This window comes from Syngnathus acus, chromosome 21, assembly GCF_901709675.1.
Source record: "Syngnathus acus chromosome 21, fSynAcu1.2, whole genome shotgun sequence".
Lineage (NCBI taxonomy): Eukaryota > Metazoa > Chordata > Actinopteri > Syngnathiformes > Syngnathidae > Syngnathus > Syngnathus acus.
The window spans coordinates 3,511,957-3,529,974 of NC_051105.1; the positions used below are offsets into that span (position 1 = coordinate 3,511,957).

General features: G+C 47.0%; 1 protein-coding gene across 4 annotated transcripts in view; it reads right to left on the bottom strand.

Annotated features, from left to right (window-relative positions):
• The window catches only part of si:dkey-100n23.5 (cyclic AMP receptor-like protein A), a 77,874-nt gene that overhangs the window by 21,327 nt on the left and 38,529 nt on the right, over positions 1-18,018 (bottom strand). For all 4 annotated transcript variants that reach the window (XM_037280947.1, XM_037280945.1, XM_037280944.1 and 1 more), the window contains 2 exons: positions 13,395-13,442; positions 2,738-2,820 (listed from right to left, as the gene is read on the bottom strand). In XM_037280947.1, the coding sequence (XP_037136842.1) occupies positions 2,738-2,820; positions 13,395-13,442 (131 nt within the window). The remainder of the gene's footprint in view (positions 1-2,737; positions 2,821-13,394; positions 13,443-18,018) is intronic.

Genomic DNA, 18,018 nt, shown 5'->3' on the forward strand with positions numbered 1-18,018 from the left:
CGCAATTGGTCACTTCGAAGCAGTGACTGGAGAAAAATAAAAGTCTTCATGCCACTAAAACTCACTGCACACACATGGATAATCAGACTAAATTTGGGTATTCCCCTGACACCCTGCTTTCTAATCAACAGACTGAAAATGACATGACGGTCTCGAAGTCTCAGCTTGTGAATGTCGTGACCAAACCCAGAAAACACGTGTGCCTTCATGGGTGTTACCTGAGCCTTTAGGCACTGTGACGTCATTTTGGTTCAACAAAGAGTGTCCTTTAAGCTAATTAGTTGTTTGATGATACCATTGTCGGGGATGACAATAATTGCTTTCAACACAAATGAGCACGCACAGTAAGTTTCAGAAGCTAAACCTCACACGACGTGGGTGGTGATGCTCCGCCTGTTACACCAGAAGCGGTCAATATCGCAAGTCGTCTTCAGACCCTAACCCCAAGCAAGGACGTCGAGTCGAGAAAAAGTCGGCTTCGATGGAGTGTGAAAGGGGCCCTTGTTATTTTTGCACCTTTCCTAGCGCTTGACAATGGAAACCAAATACAAAAAGTGTACCCTGTCAAACTAAACCAAAGTGCGACGCTTTCTGGAAAAGGGGCTTTTGTGAGATGCGGTGAAATAACACGCGCCCGCTCGTCCGGGAGGAGCACTCACTCGTCAAGCGGCGACGTGCCACCGGAATCGGCGGCGAGGTTTCCGAGGAGAGGGCTTATTTATGCAAACAGGCGTACAGGCGCGCACAGTAGGAATCTAGACAAGCCTTGTAAACAAACACACACCCACACTAAAAAGCACACAGGGGAGGCGATGTGAGAAGCAGACTGTGAAAACTGGAGTCGGCGTGCCCGAGCAGCACACACACAAACACAGGGAGAGAGAGAGAGAGGAAGAGAGAGAAAGGGAGAGCACGGGCGACGAGGAAAAGTAGGAGCGCTTTCCCATTTCAATTCGCAACAGCTGGTGTCGAATTAACACATTTACCAGTGTGCATTTGGAACAGATTAAAATTGCTTGTGTGGCGTGTGACTGTCTGCACATTTTATGTGTGTGTGTGGCAGCAGATGAGGGCCAAAACAAGAGTGTGTTTGTGTGTGGGAGTGCCTGCGTATTAACAGGACGGATCAGGCCGGGAGAAATGGCAGAGAGAGGGGGAGAGAGGGAGCGCTCTAGCCGACAGCTTTAGCTGCTGCCCTGGGCCGTCTCTCTAAGCCCTGTTTAGGAGGCTTTGGAGCTCAGATAGAAATAATCCCCCACTCAGACGCGCACGCACACACGCACGCATGCACACACACACGCGTGTGCACACACACGCGCACGCACACACACGCGCGCACGCACACACACGCGCACACACATACGCAGGATAGAAAAGCCGTGCACGTTGGCGAGCGCACACGCACTCACGTCAAGCCAGACAAACAAGTGCGCACACATGGCAACAAGCGGCGACAGCACATTTGCCTTGACACGAAACCAAGCGGCCGCCTACGCACGCCAGCGGGGCTGAACAAAAAACACACACGCACGCACACACTGAGGCTGTCTCCCGTGCGCTCGCTTCCACGCGGCAGCATCGGCACGGCACCGTGACAAACACTTTACACACTCCAGCCCCTTCGCTGAAGGCAGGGAGGAGGATGGAGGGAGGGAGGATATGAGCCGGGGCGGGGAGCGGGGGGGTAAATAGGAGGGGGAGGAAGGTAGTTGGGGGGGGGGGGGGCAGGAGGGGAGGCTAACAAATTAATAGGAGCTGGGGATATATACAGCCGACGCAGCCGAGCGGCGGGAGGAGGCGGAAGACGACAACGAGAGAGCAATTCATTCCTGTTTTATCCCCCGTGCGCTCTCGGGAGAAAGGCAGAGAGCGGCGCGTGTTTGCTCAAGACAGGCGGAGAGAACGAGAGAGAGGGAGGGAGGGAGAGCGGGTGGTGAGCAGCTTTGTGTGATGGAGGAGAGGGAAAAGAGGAGACGGAAAATCGCAAATTAGGGGAAGGAGCGGCGACAAAAGGCGCTTGGAAACGAGGGAGAGCGGAGCGGAAGGGAAAGTGACATTTACGGAGGCACGGAGGGGGCGGGATCATCTCCGTCAGTTGACAGCGGGAGGGGGGGTTGACGGCTGAGGAATGGACAGAGGGGTTAAGAAGGGGGAGGGGAAGGACGAGGTGGAGCTGGGGGGGCGAGCGGCGTTGGGGAAAAGCCTTTGAGAGACGTTGACCCTGTAATTGACCTGCGTCTCTGCCAACATCGCCGTGGCGACAAGCAGAGCCGCCGCAGCTAATCACTTAGTAACCCTGACCTGTCAATCACGACAGCGGCTCTACGTGGAAAGAGGGTGGGTGGGAAGTGGGGGCTTGAGGGCGGAAGACATGGCGGACGTGAGGGGGGGTGGGCCAAAAAGTAATAACAGGGCCGAGGTTATCATTTACTGGACCGCCCGCCCCCTCACGCCAACCCTCCCCTGACAAAGCCCCGACTTTAAAAAAGCCAATAAAATGCTCCATGTGGCCGCACACGCAAACACACACACACACAAATATGCACGGACGCACACAATCTTGCTTGGCTGCTAGACGGATAGCGGCGCTTCTAAGAGCTGCTGATAAGCAGGAGCGAGAGAGGAGGCGTCGAAAAGATACGAGTGACGCCACTATGCAAATACAACAAGACTTGCGGGTGAAGGTCTACACATGCGTGCTTGTTGGTGTGTGTCTGCGTGTGTGTGCGTGCCGTACCTGTTGATGAGTGGGAAGATAGACACCAGCAGGTAAACAGACGGATACCACTTCAGTGGCTTGATCTCCTCGGCCAGGGAAACCTGCAGTGGAGAAATTCATGTTTAGCTCCCCTCAGACCGCTTGCTCTTCTGTGTCAATGGCACAAACACGGAAGAATGGACTGGGGTCAACCAGCACATTTGATGGCTTTAGAGGTCATATCAAAAGAGGGACCATAGCTGTGTGAAAGAGGCGAGTGAAAAGTCAGCATTGAGATTCACGTAGCTTTTGACGTTTTGGCCCATCTTTATTCTGCTCTGTGCGAAAAGGTACTGACAAGGAATGGGGAGTTGAAGTCGACCCATCAATTTCTCTGTGTCAAAGATGGGAGGTGGCTGGGTAAAAGGGAATTGCAGAAAGCCATGATTGAGATGTGAAGACGGTCTCCTGCCCCTTGGTGTTGACAATGTTTTCTTTGACGCTCGCTGTTCTGCGTAAAAGGTGTCAAAGTGGAATGGAGACCTGAAGTTAACCTGCAAATTTGATTACTTTGGGTGTAGTATCAAAGGTGGGATGGATACAAGCTGAAAGGCATCTGAGGTAATATGGAAGTGGGCTAGCAGACTAAGCACGGTAGCCAAAGCTTCACCCTCCATGGGTCACTTCACCCAGCTCTTCTTGGGGGATCGAGCATTGTTCCCAAGGCAGCCAGGAGTCTTTCCAGCGTATCCTGGGCGGTCCCCAGGGCCACATGTTCCTGGTTGGACGTGGTGAGAACAGCTCACCAGGGAGGTGTCAGAGACGCATTTTAACCAGATGCCCGACCCACTCCATTGGACTCCTCTCCATGTAGAACTACAGCGGCTCCACTCTGAACCCCTGTTGGATAACGGAGCTACCAACGGCTGCTCGTGTCGGAAATGTTTTCTCCTTCACTCAAAACCCACAGGTGTGGGTGGGAGAGTAGATCGGCCTGTAAATCAAGAGTTCTGCTGAACTCCTTCTCGGAGACAACCCGATGCGGTCAGCATAACTACAAATTCTGCACCAATCCACATGTCAATCTGCTGCTCATTTCTTCCCTTTGTCATGAAGATACTTTAACACTCGCATCTGAGCAGGAACTCATTCCTCAGAGTGTGGTGAGTGTGAGTCCCTTAAACTGAAACAGACCAGCACCCCAGTCCATCAATCTAGAGGCACTGTGCCTGATGTCTATGTGTAGTTGCAAAGGTATGTCAAGTAAGACAGCCCTGTAACACCCAGAGCCTTTAGGAAATCCCAGAAGATCTCATCTATCCCCAACACCCCGCCACCAAGGACCTTTTTAACCACCTCAACTTCAGCGCTCACACAGCCTACCCATTGGAAGACGTGTCAGTAGAATTGAGATCTTTCAAGTACTCTACCAATCACCCACATCATCTTGCGTTGGGGTCAGAAAGCCACGTCGATGGTACGCCTCTTTGTTGTCCTGAGACACCAGATGGTGGACGAGAATTTCCTTTCCATTTGATAGTTCTTTCTGGCCTCACCGAACTCCTCCCACACCCAATTCTTTTCCTTAGCAACTGCCAAAGATGAGTACCGTTAGGCCAGCTTCTGGGATACCAGAGCCAAAAAGGGCAGCTGAGGACTGCTTGTTCAACTTGATGGCTGCCACTGTTATGTCGACCAAGGAGTTGTGGATTACCACCACCACAGGCGCCATACCACCACCGATAGCTCAAGTTTCAGTAGGCCAATAGCTTTGCGATAGTTTAGGCCTACCAAGTCTGACCCCCATTTTCATTCTCTCGCAATATTGAAGCCAACACACCACCAAGGAATGATCAGTGGACGCCCATTTCGTGTCCAAGGCACGCAACCGCCAGTCCGATGACGTTGACCACAGAGTTGATCATTGAACTGCTCTCAAGGGTGATCTTATTCAGTGTGCATACCCTTATTCTTATTGATGGGAGGGCGGCTATTGGAAGGGAACAGAAGAAAGCCAAAACTGGGAAGTGGAGACAGTTTACTTCCCATGCGCCTTTGCGGAGAAACATTTTTTCCAATGTTGCTATTTCGTATCAAAGGAAAGGAAATTTCTTTCTCGCACACGTTTGTGTAGCAATTGCTGGATTTTTCTGTGTTTCTGTTCTTTTGATTGAAGTCAACCCGACAATTTCCCAGCTTTTTGTCTATTGTCGTATGGAATACTTCTGAGGCTGACATCTAATTATCTAATTGCGGGACGCCGCATCACTGCATGAGCGCACACACACAAACATGGGAATGTCCCGCTTTGGTGGGTGCCGTGTGAAAGGCACAAGATGAAAAATGTTCTCTGCGCTTCTGTTACATCCCTGATAGGGCAGTTTTGCTGAACCTCTGTGAAAGGGGATAGTGACCAGCAGAGGCGGAGCAGGAAAGCCATTGTTAGGTATTTTCCAAACACAAACACACAAAGGCATACAGGCGTCAGCGACGGCGGCGCATTCACGGGCGCACTGGTGCGCTGAGGCAAACAACAAAGGCCAATTAAAATCTAATAAAATATTAACGTGCTGATAATATGCAATATCCACACAGTTATGGGGAGAAGCGGCGCGTCCAATTAAAGCCAATTGGAAAGGGATGAATTCAATATCTGGTGGACAAGCGGGCAGGCGGGCTGGGAAAGGCGGGCAGGGGTGGGGGAGGTGCGACGGCGGCGGAATCGAGGAGGCGAGCGCAGCGCCTGGCGGTGGAGGGCTTTTACAAGCTGTTATCTAATTCCCGGGAGAGGAGGACTCGTGCGTCCGGAAAGAGGCTGAGAAGCGAGGCCCCCGGATCGATTTTCTGCGCTCTGCTCGTCAAAACCTCACCGCACCCCCACCCCTCGTACTCCCTCCCTCCCCTCTCTCTCCCCCTTCCCCGCAGGCTGAGGCGCAGCAGTCAAGCCGGAGCAGAGCCTCCCTCCCTTCCCTTCCCTTCCCTTCCCTTCTTTCTTCTTCCTCCTTCTCCTCGCAAACACGCAGCCAGTGGCAGGAGGCAGAGCCACGAGCTCTGGCCTCTACCCCTGCATGCTGGAAATTAATTAGTCACCAGAAAGGCCCTGGGGGGGCGAGCGAGCGCCGACGCAGGCTTTCCAAACAATCCAAATGAAAATCACAAGATCCCCACAGTGGCGTTTTATCTCTGCTTGGCGGCAAGTATTTAAAGCCAAGTTTCCACGGCGCAATGTATGCGTGTTTTCGGCAGTGACTGCAAGACCCCCACTGGGGGCCAAGACAAGTTTAGGCCTATTAGCGTTGAGATCTGACATCATCAGCAGGCAGGCATGCGTGCGTGCTCGCACTTATGCGTGCACGCTCTGGCAGGAATGTCTCATCGTCTGACTGAAAGGGCAAACCACGAGGCTGACGGATCCGACGTGATAGAGGACATTGCGGGAATGTCAGCACCAGTGAGCCTCCACAGGACGGGGAGGGAGACGGGGAGTGTGGGGGGGGGGGGATTTGGCGTTCCAGAAATGGCTCTTAAAAAGACAGCGCAGCCAGAAGGGTGATATAAAATTTTAGGTGAGATGTAGTTACAAGCATTTGAGGAATTCCGGTGCGCTTACAGACAGGATGTGGAAGAGCGAAACGGAGATGGAGGAGGGGTAAGACGCAGGCGAGGGAGTGCGGCTAAAGAGCCTCGTGTTTTTAATCAAAGTCCCTCTGTAGCGCGGAACCCCGCACGTCTGAAGAAGCGGAGGGGAACGAAAGAGCAATTATGCGAGGCGGGCGCAGCGGTCCCGACATTAATGACACATGCTAGACTGCAGAAGGGAAACAGGGGCGGACCATCTGGTTCGCCAGCCTCCCGTGTCACGGACGCGACATCGGGCTAGGTCCGATATTTTCAAAAACATTTTCAAATAAAATGTACACACTGAAATACCGAATCTCGGATGCTTTTTGATACATTAAAAAACATCCCTTTCAATATATATTTGCAGTTTGCCAACTGCATACCGAAACAATAGGTGGCGCTATCACCCTTTCTTATGACTTTAGCCAATCAGAAAGCCATCGAGAGTCATTTCAAGGAAAAGGCACAAATGACGGAACGGAAGCCGAGGGTCCATACAGTAAAAAACTCAATTGTAATCATCTTTCTGCGTTCACATTTATTTCAAAATTAACACAACTCCTTGCAATTTGGCACAAAGTTTTAGAGACGCTCTCATTTCTTCTCTCAGACTGTTTTCGCAGCTGTGATCGCCAAGGTCGAGTTTCAATGTCAAACATGTCCGACAACGGGGACATTGGGGACTCTGGCAGGAAAACAACAACAACAACGGCGAGAAAATGGAAATTGGCCAAGCGCAAGCGCGGAAACAATAAAACGACACAGCTGAGCGAGCACTAATGCTGATTATATACTAGCTGCAGGGCTGATGCCCATAAAAGATGGGAGTTGTCAAGAGCACTCATCATGTGCAAGCGGCCCGGAGAGACAAAGCGGGGTCTGATTTTTAAACGGACCTGTTCAGACCTGATGTGAACGCAACCCACCGAGGAGCTCTTCACAAGCACGGAAGTGCCGAGATACTGACACTGTCCTTCCGCTCTTTGTAATGCTAAAAATCAAACACACTGACCTGAGGCTGGGTAATTAATCAATTCTATGGAATAATTTAAATGAGATTTTTTGTTGTTGACTTGTCCTGTTTACACTAACAATAGGGCTGCGAACAGAGGAGGAGGGAACTAGTTTACAAAACAAAGTCAGTTGTAAATTCGCCAATTAGGTCACGATAACACAAACAAGTGGAATGGAAAACAACATGCAGTTTCACACAGTTGTCCGCACAACATGAATGAGCTCCGGGGAAGGCAATCACAGTCAAATGGTGCTGAACTTTACCAAAGACAGGGTGCCCATTTGCACGTTACAAAAGCAGTGATTCATCGACCGGCAGCAAGATTTGAACACGAGCTATGTGCTGCCTCGCTGCAAATATTTTTGCAGAAGCTTTGCTCGCCCATATAACTCTTCACGACAGAATAATGTTGAAAAGCTAGACGGGAATGCAGCATTAGAGCTTACAAAGGGACCAGCTGAGCCAGATTGTTGACATATTCTGAGAAATGGAATAGGCTTTGACATAAGACGTGTAGTTCAGACAATTTTTTTGCTTTGACTTGCAAGCCAAATTTAACATATGCACTTTAGCTCATCCCTTAATTAGGCTATGTGCACACTGCAGCTCAAATCACCATAGGTGTCAGATTTTTTTTTAAGACCATCTGAACGTCTCGATGAGCCACTTTCATGGTCCTAGATCAGATATGTACGGATTCAATTTTTTCGACTGTAGTCTGACCTGGACGTTATCATGCGATCTGCGCAGACAGGGTGATGTGAAGTTGTTTTGAGTAAAAGTATTGACTTTATATTTGACTTTAATTCAATCTCAATAGAAACATAAAGCATAAAGTGGACATTTGTGGCGATAGTAGTAATTCAGCGATTATTCCGCGCGGCAATGGTGTGATGTCATCTTTTGTGACGTCTCCATGAAAAGGGATTGAAACGCCTCGCCTCATTCCGCAAAAATACTGTATTTGCATCTCTTCCTGAATTGCTCCCCTGTGGGTATGAGATAAAAAGATAATTCACGGCGCCTACTCGCTGGACGACATTTACTTCCGCAAATACTACTTTGCGAGTAACGTTGTCACTTTCTTCTGCGAATGTGGGTCACTTTGGAGACGCATGAATTCACATACCTGAGTGACTGAGGTCACATTTAATATGGGATGTGAACTCTTACACACAAAAATCAGGATTGAGCATTAGGACCTGCAGAGTGCCTTAGTTTGCCCTAATGTTTTTTTTTTTGGGCAAAAAAGAATTTGACGGGCCAAGGAGCATAGCGTACATGTGCGATGATGAGGTTACAATTGCGTTGCTGCTCCAGGCAAACTCGCAGGGACGATAACGAGCACAACAAACACCAAACAAGGACGACCGTTTGCTCAGCCAGCTTTTTTTCAACCCAACGGGACCACACTGTTGCGTGTATGACTTAAATCCTCAAAGCTGGATACCCCATCGCTGACCCGTTTTGCGGCATGTGTGTGTGGGTGAGTGTGAGTTCCTGTGCATTCAAGCATGACCTCCGACAAATCAGTCAAGACACACACAGATGTGTCGCAGCCGCGTGACTGACGGCGCAGATAACTGCCGACACTTGTTATGTACGTCATCGCTCTCCAGACGCACACACATACCACACACACACACACACGCGCAAAGAGAGGTGGGGGGGGGGGAGCGGCAGTCAGGCTGACTCAGAGAAACAGAAAGACGGAGGAAGACGTGTTGACGTGAACGGAAATAGCCAAAGACAGAGGTGCGCCGAGCCGGAATCGCTTTCTGTCGTTTACACTTGCTGGTACACACACACACACACACACAGATGCACACACACACAGATGCACACACACACAGACGCACACACACATGCATGCACGCAAACCTCGTGCACACAAACGAGAGGCTTGGCAAGCGCAAACGGCTAGGCTGCTGTTGTTGTTGTTTTAAAGCGTCGCAGCGCGTGCATAAATTCTCATCAATATTCATGCGCATGAACCTGGCGCGCTGGTTTATTCATGCCGGGTTGCGCGTACAAGAGTGACAGAGGCGGAGGGAGCGAGGGGCAAGAAGGGGGGAGAAAAAGCGGTGGATGGGGAGGGGTTAGATTGTGAATTGGGGGGCGGCTTAAGAGACAAAAACCACCATCGACTTATTTGCACTCTGCCCAGGCGTGTGTGTTGTTGACACACAGTGACACACACACACAAGCAGCAACCGCACCCCCCCCCCCACACACACACACACACAAAAAAGGGTTACACCAGTTCAGCATGCAGTAATTACAACTGCCACTTAGGGGCAGCATTTACATAACCTTAACCCTAACCTGCCCTACACACCTTAACCCCAGAGGCAGGCCGAGAGGGCGCAGCCATTCAAGAGAAATGAGGGAGGAGGTTGAACGAGCGAGCGCGACAGGCATTTGCGGCGTGGTAACCATGCGAGACCGTGTTGGCGTTCACATTTTAATAATGGGGCTTGATTACGTTGAGAGGCTAGAGGAGATGCGATGATAATTAGCAAACACTGGAGCCTCTCCGGTCCAACACATTCCAGCGCAGGATAATTTGTTCGGTTCTCCAAACACTATTTTTTCCCCCCCAAAGGAATTAATGGATATACGGTGGTTTAGGAACAGCCCTGATCAAGGACATTGGTTTCTGAACTAAAGACAAAACAAAGAAAAATAGCTCTGTAGCTATTATTAAGAAAATACAACATTTAAATGAAAAGACAATTAAAAAGGTTTAACCCAGTTTTGTCAAACTTTCTCCCTCAATTTACTCCTGAATCTGGTGTGCGCAACTTGGCCACCAGGGGCAGTATGAGACAGCCATAGCGTTATACTGTGCTGGCGTCTCAGCTCCTCACACGGCTTCTCAGTATAGCAGTAATATCAGTCGTTGTTTGTGGAGGGTGAAGAATATCTGCCTATTGTTATCCGGTTGTCTACATTGATGGCTGCTCCATTTGTGTTGAGATATCAATTGCTGATACCTATTCATGGAGCTGAGTCTATGTGGTTGTTTTCAATGCACAATGTTTAATTATCTTTGTTTTACGTTTGGTTTGACAGTAAACATTAGCTGAGAGTGGCAAACTGCCGCTTGAAGTGAATTGAATTGAGTCACCTGCCACCGTACAAAGCCCCTATCTGTTTCGGAGTCAAGGGGGAAAAAAAAAAAAAAAACACAAATTGATCAATGGCTCGTGTCTCAGAAAACGCAAGTCGGGTCACTCATATCTCAAGGCAACACTGTATCTTAGTTTTTTTGCTCTAAACTAGCCCCAAGGAATTGAAATGTTTTATGTGATTGTGCTGTTAGGCAGCACTGGTTAAGTGTTACAGTTCTGTCTGCGTCAGCTGAGCTCTCACTGGATGCGTGCCACCACGTTTTGTTTTTGCCTGGATTGTTTCATCTGAAGCGCTGTAAACGTTTTGCCTCGTAGCGCAATGGGGGATGAGGTTCTATCCCCACGACAGCAGAATTTTAGTATTCTGATCGGTCACTGCCGGTGCATGACAAGCAGTGCCGTTTAGCGAAATGTATTTTTGGATGCAACCCTTGCAAAAAGATGGCTTTAACTTCATTCGCATTCAGTTTAATGGCAAAAATAGCTGTGGTTTGGGAGTGTCGAAACAAATTAGTTCATAAACCAAGCTTCTACTCTAATCGGTTCAAACTGCCACCATTGCAAAACCTTTATGAACTGCAGAGCCATTTTAAAATGAGCTTTTTACATTTGGAAATGTTAGACAAGTGTAAAAATAAGTTAACCATAATGACATTCCGTTAACACTGGTGAACACGGATTGTGTAAATCTAAAGTCGGGTACCTAATCATGTACAGGCCAAATTATTGCTGTCTCACAAATCTTTCACCACAAATATAAATGACAAGGAAAAGAGAGGGAAACTTCAATGTATTTAGCAGAAAAGTTAACAGCAACACCGTGCTACAGTATTGGTACAGACATCTGATTTGGGGAGGAGACTCTGGGTGGGGACATGGTAATGTATGTGGTGTGTTCTGTTGGTCATCTTGAGTGCACCACACAAATTTAGAAAGAAAATCGGCATTCATCCGCCCGGCCTCAGCTTTGATGAAGGTGCAGAGTGATAATTGCTTGTGTTTGGGAGGTCAGTCGGTTCACACAAACTAAATGCAGCTCAATTTCCACTGTTATTTTATCATCATTAGCATTAGTTAATTTATTAATATTGTACTGAGAAGCCAGGACAATGAGAACGAATTTCTGCTTCTATGATGATCATCCTATTTTCCCGTGTTTCAAAATTCATCCCATTTCAGACTTGATGGATTTAATAAAGTCGCCAATTATGCGTCACATAGGTCAGCGCGAGAAGCTGCAATTCTTTTGACAGACCCATAGACATCATCACAGTCATACTTACGGCCGTGGCCTTCTGAAAAGCCATGGAATTTATTTTAATTGTGTTACCGGGCGAAGAGAGGTGTGCTATTTACTAATATTAATGTTTTGAACTGGAGTGCAACTTTGAATTTCAAAAATGATTAAGAGCTGTAATACAAGCTCCACAATTAATTTATTTTCTCTGCAGGAAAGCGGTATGTTGCCTTTACTGTGTCTATTTCATTACAAAAACAAGACATACAGCAATCATACAAATGCATGGCAACCGTATCAGACGTAGAAAATGCTTGTTGCACAGCGACCGTTGCTTTCAATAGTAAAGTATTAAACATTCCACATCACAGGTTATTATGAGAAAAAGTGGAAATGAAATTGCCTCTATTAAACATTTTGATAGTCCGATTGACTTCTACTCCTCCAGTTTCGTGGGTGTACTGTAAAATGACAAAAGGTGGAAAAATGCTGGCTTTTACATGTAATGAGGAAGGAGGTTCTGTTACAATTCTGACATCTCAGAAGGCAAAAATAATTCTGGGTCGACTTTTCTCCTCCACTACACGTTGGTGCGGTCTTTGCAAAATGCCGACTTGGACAGACAGTGTGAAATGTGGTTTGGTTACAACTCGGATACTCTCAGAAGCTGAAAACGCTGGTCTGAAATTTCCCACTATTGGTGTCAGTGCCCGTCGTCTATAGCGGCAAGGAAAATTGACAAATGCTGTCTTTGAGAAGCACCATAAAATGGTGTCCAGAAGAAATCCTTTACATGTACCTCGCCATGCTCCCCAGCCCCCTTGCTGTTTCAGTAAGGTCAAAGAGATGCCACTGACAAGCGGGAAAATTTCCAGGCTGATGTCGTGCCTCCTATTCCGTTTCGGTTTTGATCATACAAAACAGGCACACCACCAAAAAAAAAAAAACAGCTTCTGTTATAGCTCTGATAGAATCTCCGTGGAAAACTGCATATTTGAGTTTGTCCCCCCCCCCCCATTCAGTCTCGGTACACAAAAGCGACGCAGAACATTGGGGAAAACGCCTGCTGTATGTTACAACTTTGACATCTCTGTTGGAAAAGCAAATATTTCAGTCAATTTCTTTCCTGCCTTTCCGTGTTGGTGCATTTTATGCTGGATAGCGAAACAGGAATGAGGGGAAAAAAAATTGCCGCCTTTCACCGGCAGCGTGAGATGCGGTTCCGTTCGAGCTCTTACACTACCTTAAAAGCTGAAAAATTGCTGGGTTGACTTCGTCCGCTCATTCCGTGCAGGTGCCGATTATACATAATAACAGCACAGAACATTTACGAGCAAATGCAGGCTTTTACAGGCACAGTCAAATTTTAAGAATGAATCCTTTACATGTGGCTTACCATGCTCCCCCGCACCCTTTGCTATTTCGGTAAGGTCAAAGCGAGGCCCCGACAACCTCCGACTTAAACGCACGTTTATGTGCACATCCGCATTCATATACATGCAAAAGCACTCGCGCAGTAGGCAAGTCAAGAGGTCAAATCACTCCCTGCTGTTTTTTGAAACCAGCTCAGCGTGACTGCAGGAACTAATCCCGCACACACTCTGATCCTCACGTTCACTCTGTGTGCGTGTGCGTCCGCGAGTGCGTGTGTCAGGGGGGGAAGTGGCGGTCAGACGGGTCATTCATTACCTTTCGTCTCTCTCGCTCCGGGTTGAACGTTCCCAGCCACGACTGCATCTGCGCAGAGAGGACACAAAATGGAGGAGAGGTGTTATTTGGACCATGCCTCCAAAAACAGTGTGCTTCCGTTACAGCTCTATATCCGAAGGCAGAAGATTCATGGATCAACGTCACCCGCCTTTCCCCCCCCCCCAGCCATCACGTATTGGTGACTTTTATGGAGGACGGGAGGTACTCGGAAAATGGCAACTTTACAGACAGCGTGATAAGGACTTGCGTTACGGCTCGGATACATGCTCACTAGCCGGAAGAGTTTCTCACAAAACGGAGGAAAAGTTTAATTTGGCCATTCTAAAAACATCACACATCCCAATTCCATCTTGGTGCCATTTATATAGAACAGCGACAAAATTGTTCCGTCTAAAAGTACTGTGAAATGGACATTGGTTATGGCTCTCTTTGGACATCCGTGTGTGTGCAGTTTAAACAGAAATGCGACGGCGAGAAAGGCAGCGTGTTAGGGGCTTCAGTCACGGCTGGAAATTGCTGAGTTGTCTTAATTCCATTCCGTGTCAGTGCAGCATATACAGAACAGCAAGAGGCAACGTAGGGGAAAAAGACCTGCAGGCTGCGTAAAAGGAACACAACTTTCAAAGAGCAGCCTTAACGGCCCCGAGAAGCACTTGACGCGACGTGAGAGAGCGCTACACCAGGCTTGTATAAAAATTAATTGGAAAATATTGTGTGAGAATAGCGCTAATTTATGCCAACCTTGACAAACCTAATTATTAGCAGATGCATGCTTATCACTGTCAAACCATTTATCGCCCCCCCAAAAAAAAAGGCAGTGTTGGGGTTAAAGCAAGTCCTCACTTCCGCTGGAGCTGTAATTGATGGGAAAGAGAGGCACTTCTGATTGTGAACACCAGACCCCCGAAAGTCAGTGATGAAATTAAATTATATTTTAAATTTGTCTATTTCTCAAATGTCTTAAAACACATGTTGTTAAAAAAAATGTGTGTCATATAATGCTGAACTCAGCAAAAAAGGCAACAGAAGATCATTGTTTTCACAAGCAGTATGAAAGGGGCATCTACGGTCCGATTTTTGAACGATGATGATGGCAGTGTGAAAACTGCAACTAAGCAGGAAGGACACAAAATGGAGGAGAGGTTTGATTTGAACATTTCGAAAAGACTTGCCCTGCAATTACGTATCTGCGCCATTTATACCGGACGGCGTTAGGTGAAGAACAGCTGCGTGTAAGAGGCCTCCATTTTGATGAGCACAGAATATTTTCAGGTTGACTTTGTGTTTCCAGAGAGCAGCTATGCAACTGGGCTTAAAATTGGCGACAATGCAAAATCCTTCACTCATTAACCCATTCATGAAGGGAGCACTTTTCACCATGACAGCATCTAGACATGAAGTGGGAAATGATCAGCATCCGTGCACATGACGTGACACCGGGAAAAGGGGAATCTTTGAAGATGTATTAAAGAGACAGAGGGGGGAAAAAATTGAGAGCGAACGCAGCAGACGGCTTCCTCCGGAGAGAGTACGGGAATACATTTCCTTTTGTCTCCTCTCTGGGGGAAATGCAGGGAAATGTCAACAGACACACACATGCACGCCCAAACACATTTGTAATGGAGGTGGCGAAGGGAGTCAGGAGTTTTATGTAACACAAGTAACCGTAATTTCTGGACTTTAAGCCGCACCCATATATAAACCGCACCAGCTAAAATTATGGAAAAATCCAGTTTTGTTCATATATAAGCCACACCGGACTATAAGCCGTTAATGTCTAATTTCCATATATAAGAGAAATCATACAATATCAAGAAAGTCTAGAAAAATCCATCCATATGCCATACTGGACTATAAGCCGTAGGGTTAAAACATTGTGGAAAAAAGTAGCAATTTATAGTCCGGAAAATACGGTAGTGTTGCACAGGGTACCGGGAAAAGTATAGAACAGTGGTATCTTTTGGTGTCAAAAACGGTTCGATATCATTTATATTTGTGTGCACTGTTCAAGTCCAATGGAAGCGGTCGCCCATCGCCCAACTTGACACGCAAAGTGTCATACGGAACTTTTTGACGACAGCCATGGCAAACCAACCGACATGGCGAAGCCTGTCTGTAAGTCTGTTTTAAACAACCGTGGCTGGAGGTAAGCACGCGTCCAATCTGGCCAAGCACTTCGCTGACAGCCATCCAGTGACTAGTTGTGATGCACATTTAACACTACACTTCCCTACAAAAAGTACGAGTGTGAATAATTTTGTTACCAATTTGTAGAATTTGACAGGGCATTTAACTAGACATTAATAGGTCAGGCATTATTTTTGCGTTCAATAGTGTTTAACAATGTTTACAGTACCGTTTAAAAGTTTGGGGTCACCCAGACAATTTAGTGTTTTCCATGAAAACTAACGTAATTGCACAAGGGTTTTCTAATCATCCATTAGCCTTCTAACACAATTAGAAAACACAATGGACCATTAGAACACTGGAGGGATGGTTGCTGGAAATGGGCCTTTATACACCTATGTAGACATTTGCATATAACACATTAACATATTCCTGATTAGTTTAATGTTATCCTAATTGAAAAAAAGCGCGATTTTATTCAAAAAAATAAGGACCCCAAATGACCCCAAACCTTTGTACGGTAGTGCTAATGTTAGCTTGAAATGTTATTTTCTGATGAAGCATATCCTAATGTTTTGAATTAATAAGAAGAACATTAAAATTTCTTTGGTCGATTTTATTTTTGCAAATATTACAGATTTTTAGATTTTGGTCGAGGTACTGTATCCGTGCCGGTATCGGGGTACTTTATGCAGGTATAGTAAAAATGTTGGTATCGCGAGAACACTAAAAGACATCCGAGGCAAATCTTTGATGGTGGGGGGCAGTGTGAAACGTGCACGCACACACATTCACACATGCACAAAAGAAATCAAGAACGATGCGCACGGCTCCTCCGTTCAGCTATTTATTAACTTCATGTTGCCATGGTTTCCGGGCGCCCTGACCGTCATTGCAAATGCGAGTGTGACCACGGTGTGTTTGCGCGGCGGCCCCCTCCACCGTCCACGCCGAGTGCCGCTATACATCAGAATCAACAAACGCCGCCGCCAAGTCTCCAACGCGCCTGCCTGACCTTTGCCGCAATTTCTCTTAAGCCACGCCACGGCGAGCGAGCACATCAGCAGATTAAGTGTCGAGATGTGATGGAGGGAAGGAACAGGCACGGACAAATCACATCCGTAAACACTTCAACCGCGCTATAGGACCACCCTGTCGGGCCTGATAATGGCTCCCTTGCTGATTTCTCCCCATGGGTTTTTTGCAGCTTTAAAATTGCAAGGCATACTCAGGCGTTACTTTTTTAAAAACTTCTTTTAGAAAAAAAGAAAGAAATGAAAACATTAACCAGCAGCATATGCGTGACATGCTATTCTTAGCATAATGTGACGTAAACATCTTCCATCTTGTTTTTTGCCATGTTGGCTTTATTTTGATTTGAAAATAGAGAAAAATAAGAAAGGAAAGGATGAGGGGGGTCTGGGCCACTCTTAAGGCTCAGCCACCGAAAGGGTCTGATAAAAAGTCCATTTGAAATGTAACCGGACAAACTCTATGACTGTGTGTTAGTCACACATATCTGTACCACAAGCCGAGCATAGGCGTGTGAAAAACATAAAAATAAGATGCTACAATGGTGTATTTATGTTTCCATAAGTGTCTGTACTGAGCGTTACGGGGCTGGCTGTATACTGTACATCATGTCTATGATGTGATTATGATCTGACCACAGGGTAGCCAATCACACTAAAGATGGACAAACACTTATGCCACTGTGATAATGTTAAGTATCTGTTGCCAGTAAATTGAAAGAGCTGTCCGTGGATTCGGAATGCGACAGCTAAAAACAGAAAGTAAGAACAAAACATTAGCAATTAATCGTGAATCCGATCATCGTGCGATTGATCAGAAGCTGCTAATCTCTTGTTTCTTACTGTCCACGAGTGCGCAACGTTAAAGCGATATTTCAATTTCACAGGGCGCAATGCTAACACGAGACTTTTTGACAACATTAAGTCGTACACAAGACACAATGCAAGCGCACCAAGTTCATGAGGCTACCTCATGAAGATTACCTTACGACGATAGTTAAGGATGGTAGCTCGCAATGTTGATTTTATGATGTTTGCTCACTAGTGCTAGCTCGTGCGTCATGGTAGACGAGGTTAGCACACAACCATATTGGGCACTGAAAACTCACTAAGGTGAGGTTCACAACTCTAAGATCAGTTCACTAGATTAGTTCAGCACAATGGTTCAGGAGGTTGGTTCCCAATATTAGCAAATATCGTTAGCACAGTGTGTGCTTGACTTGTTGACATGGGATATAGCCACCACGCAGGCCCCTGAATGTGCTAAGCCATATAGAAAATGGTTGGATGAACGGATGCGTTTCTCAGGCTGCGCAAACTGGAGGTCAAACGAGATAAATTAACACCCCAAAAACAAATCTCAAAGGCTTTTAGTTTGGACATGGCCGAGAAACACACAGATGGAGGAATCATAAATTACATTCAATTTAGTTCTCAAGCTGCAC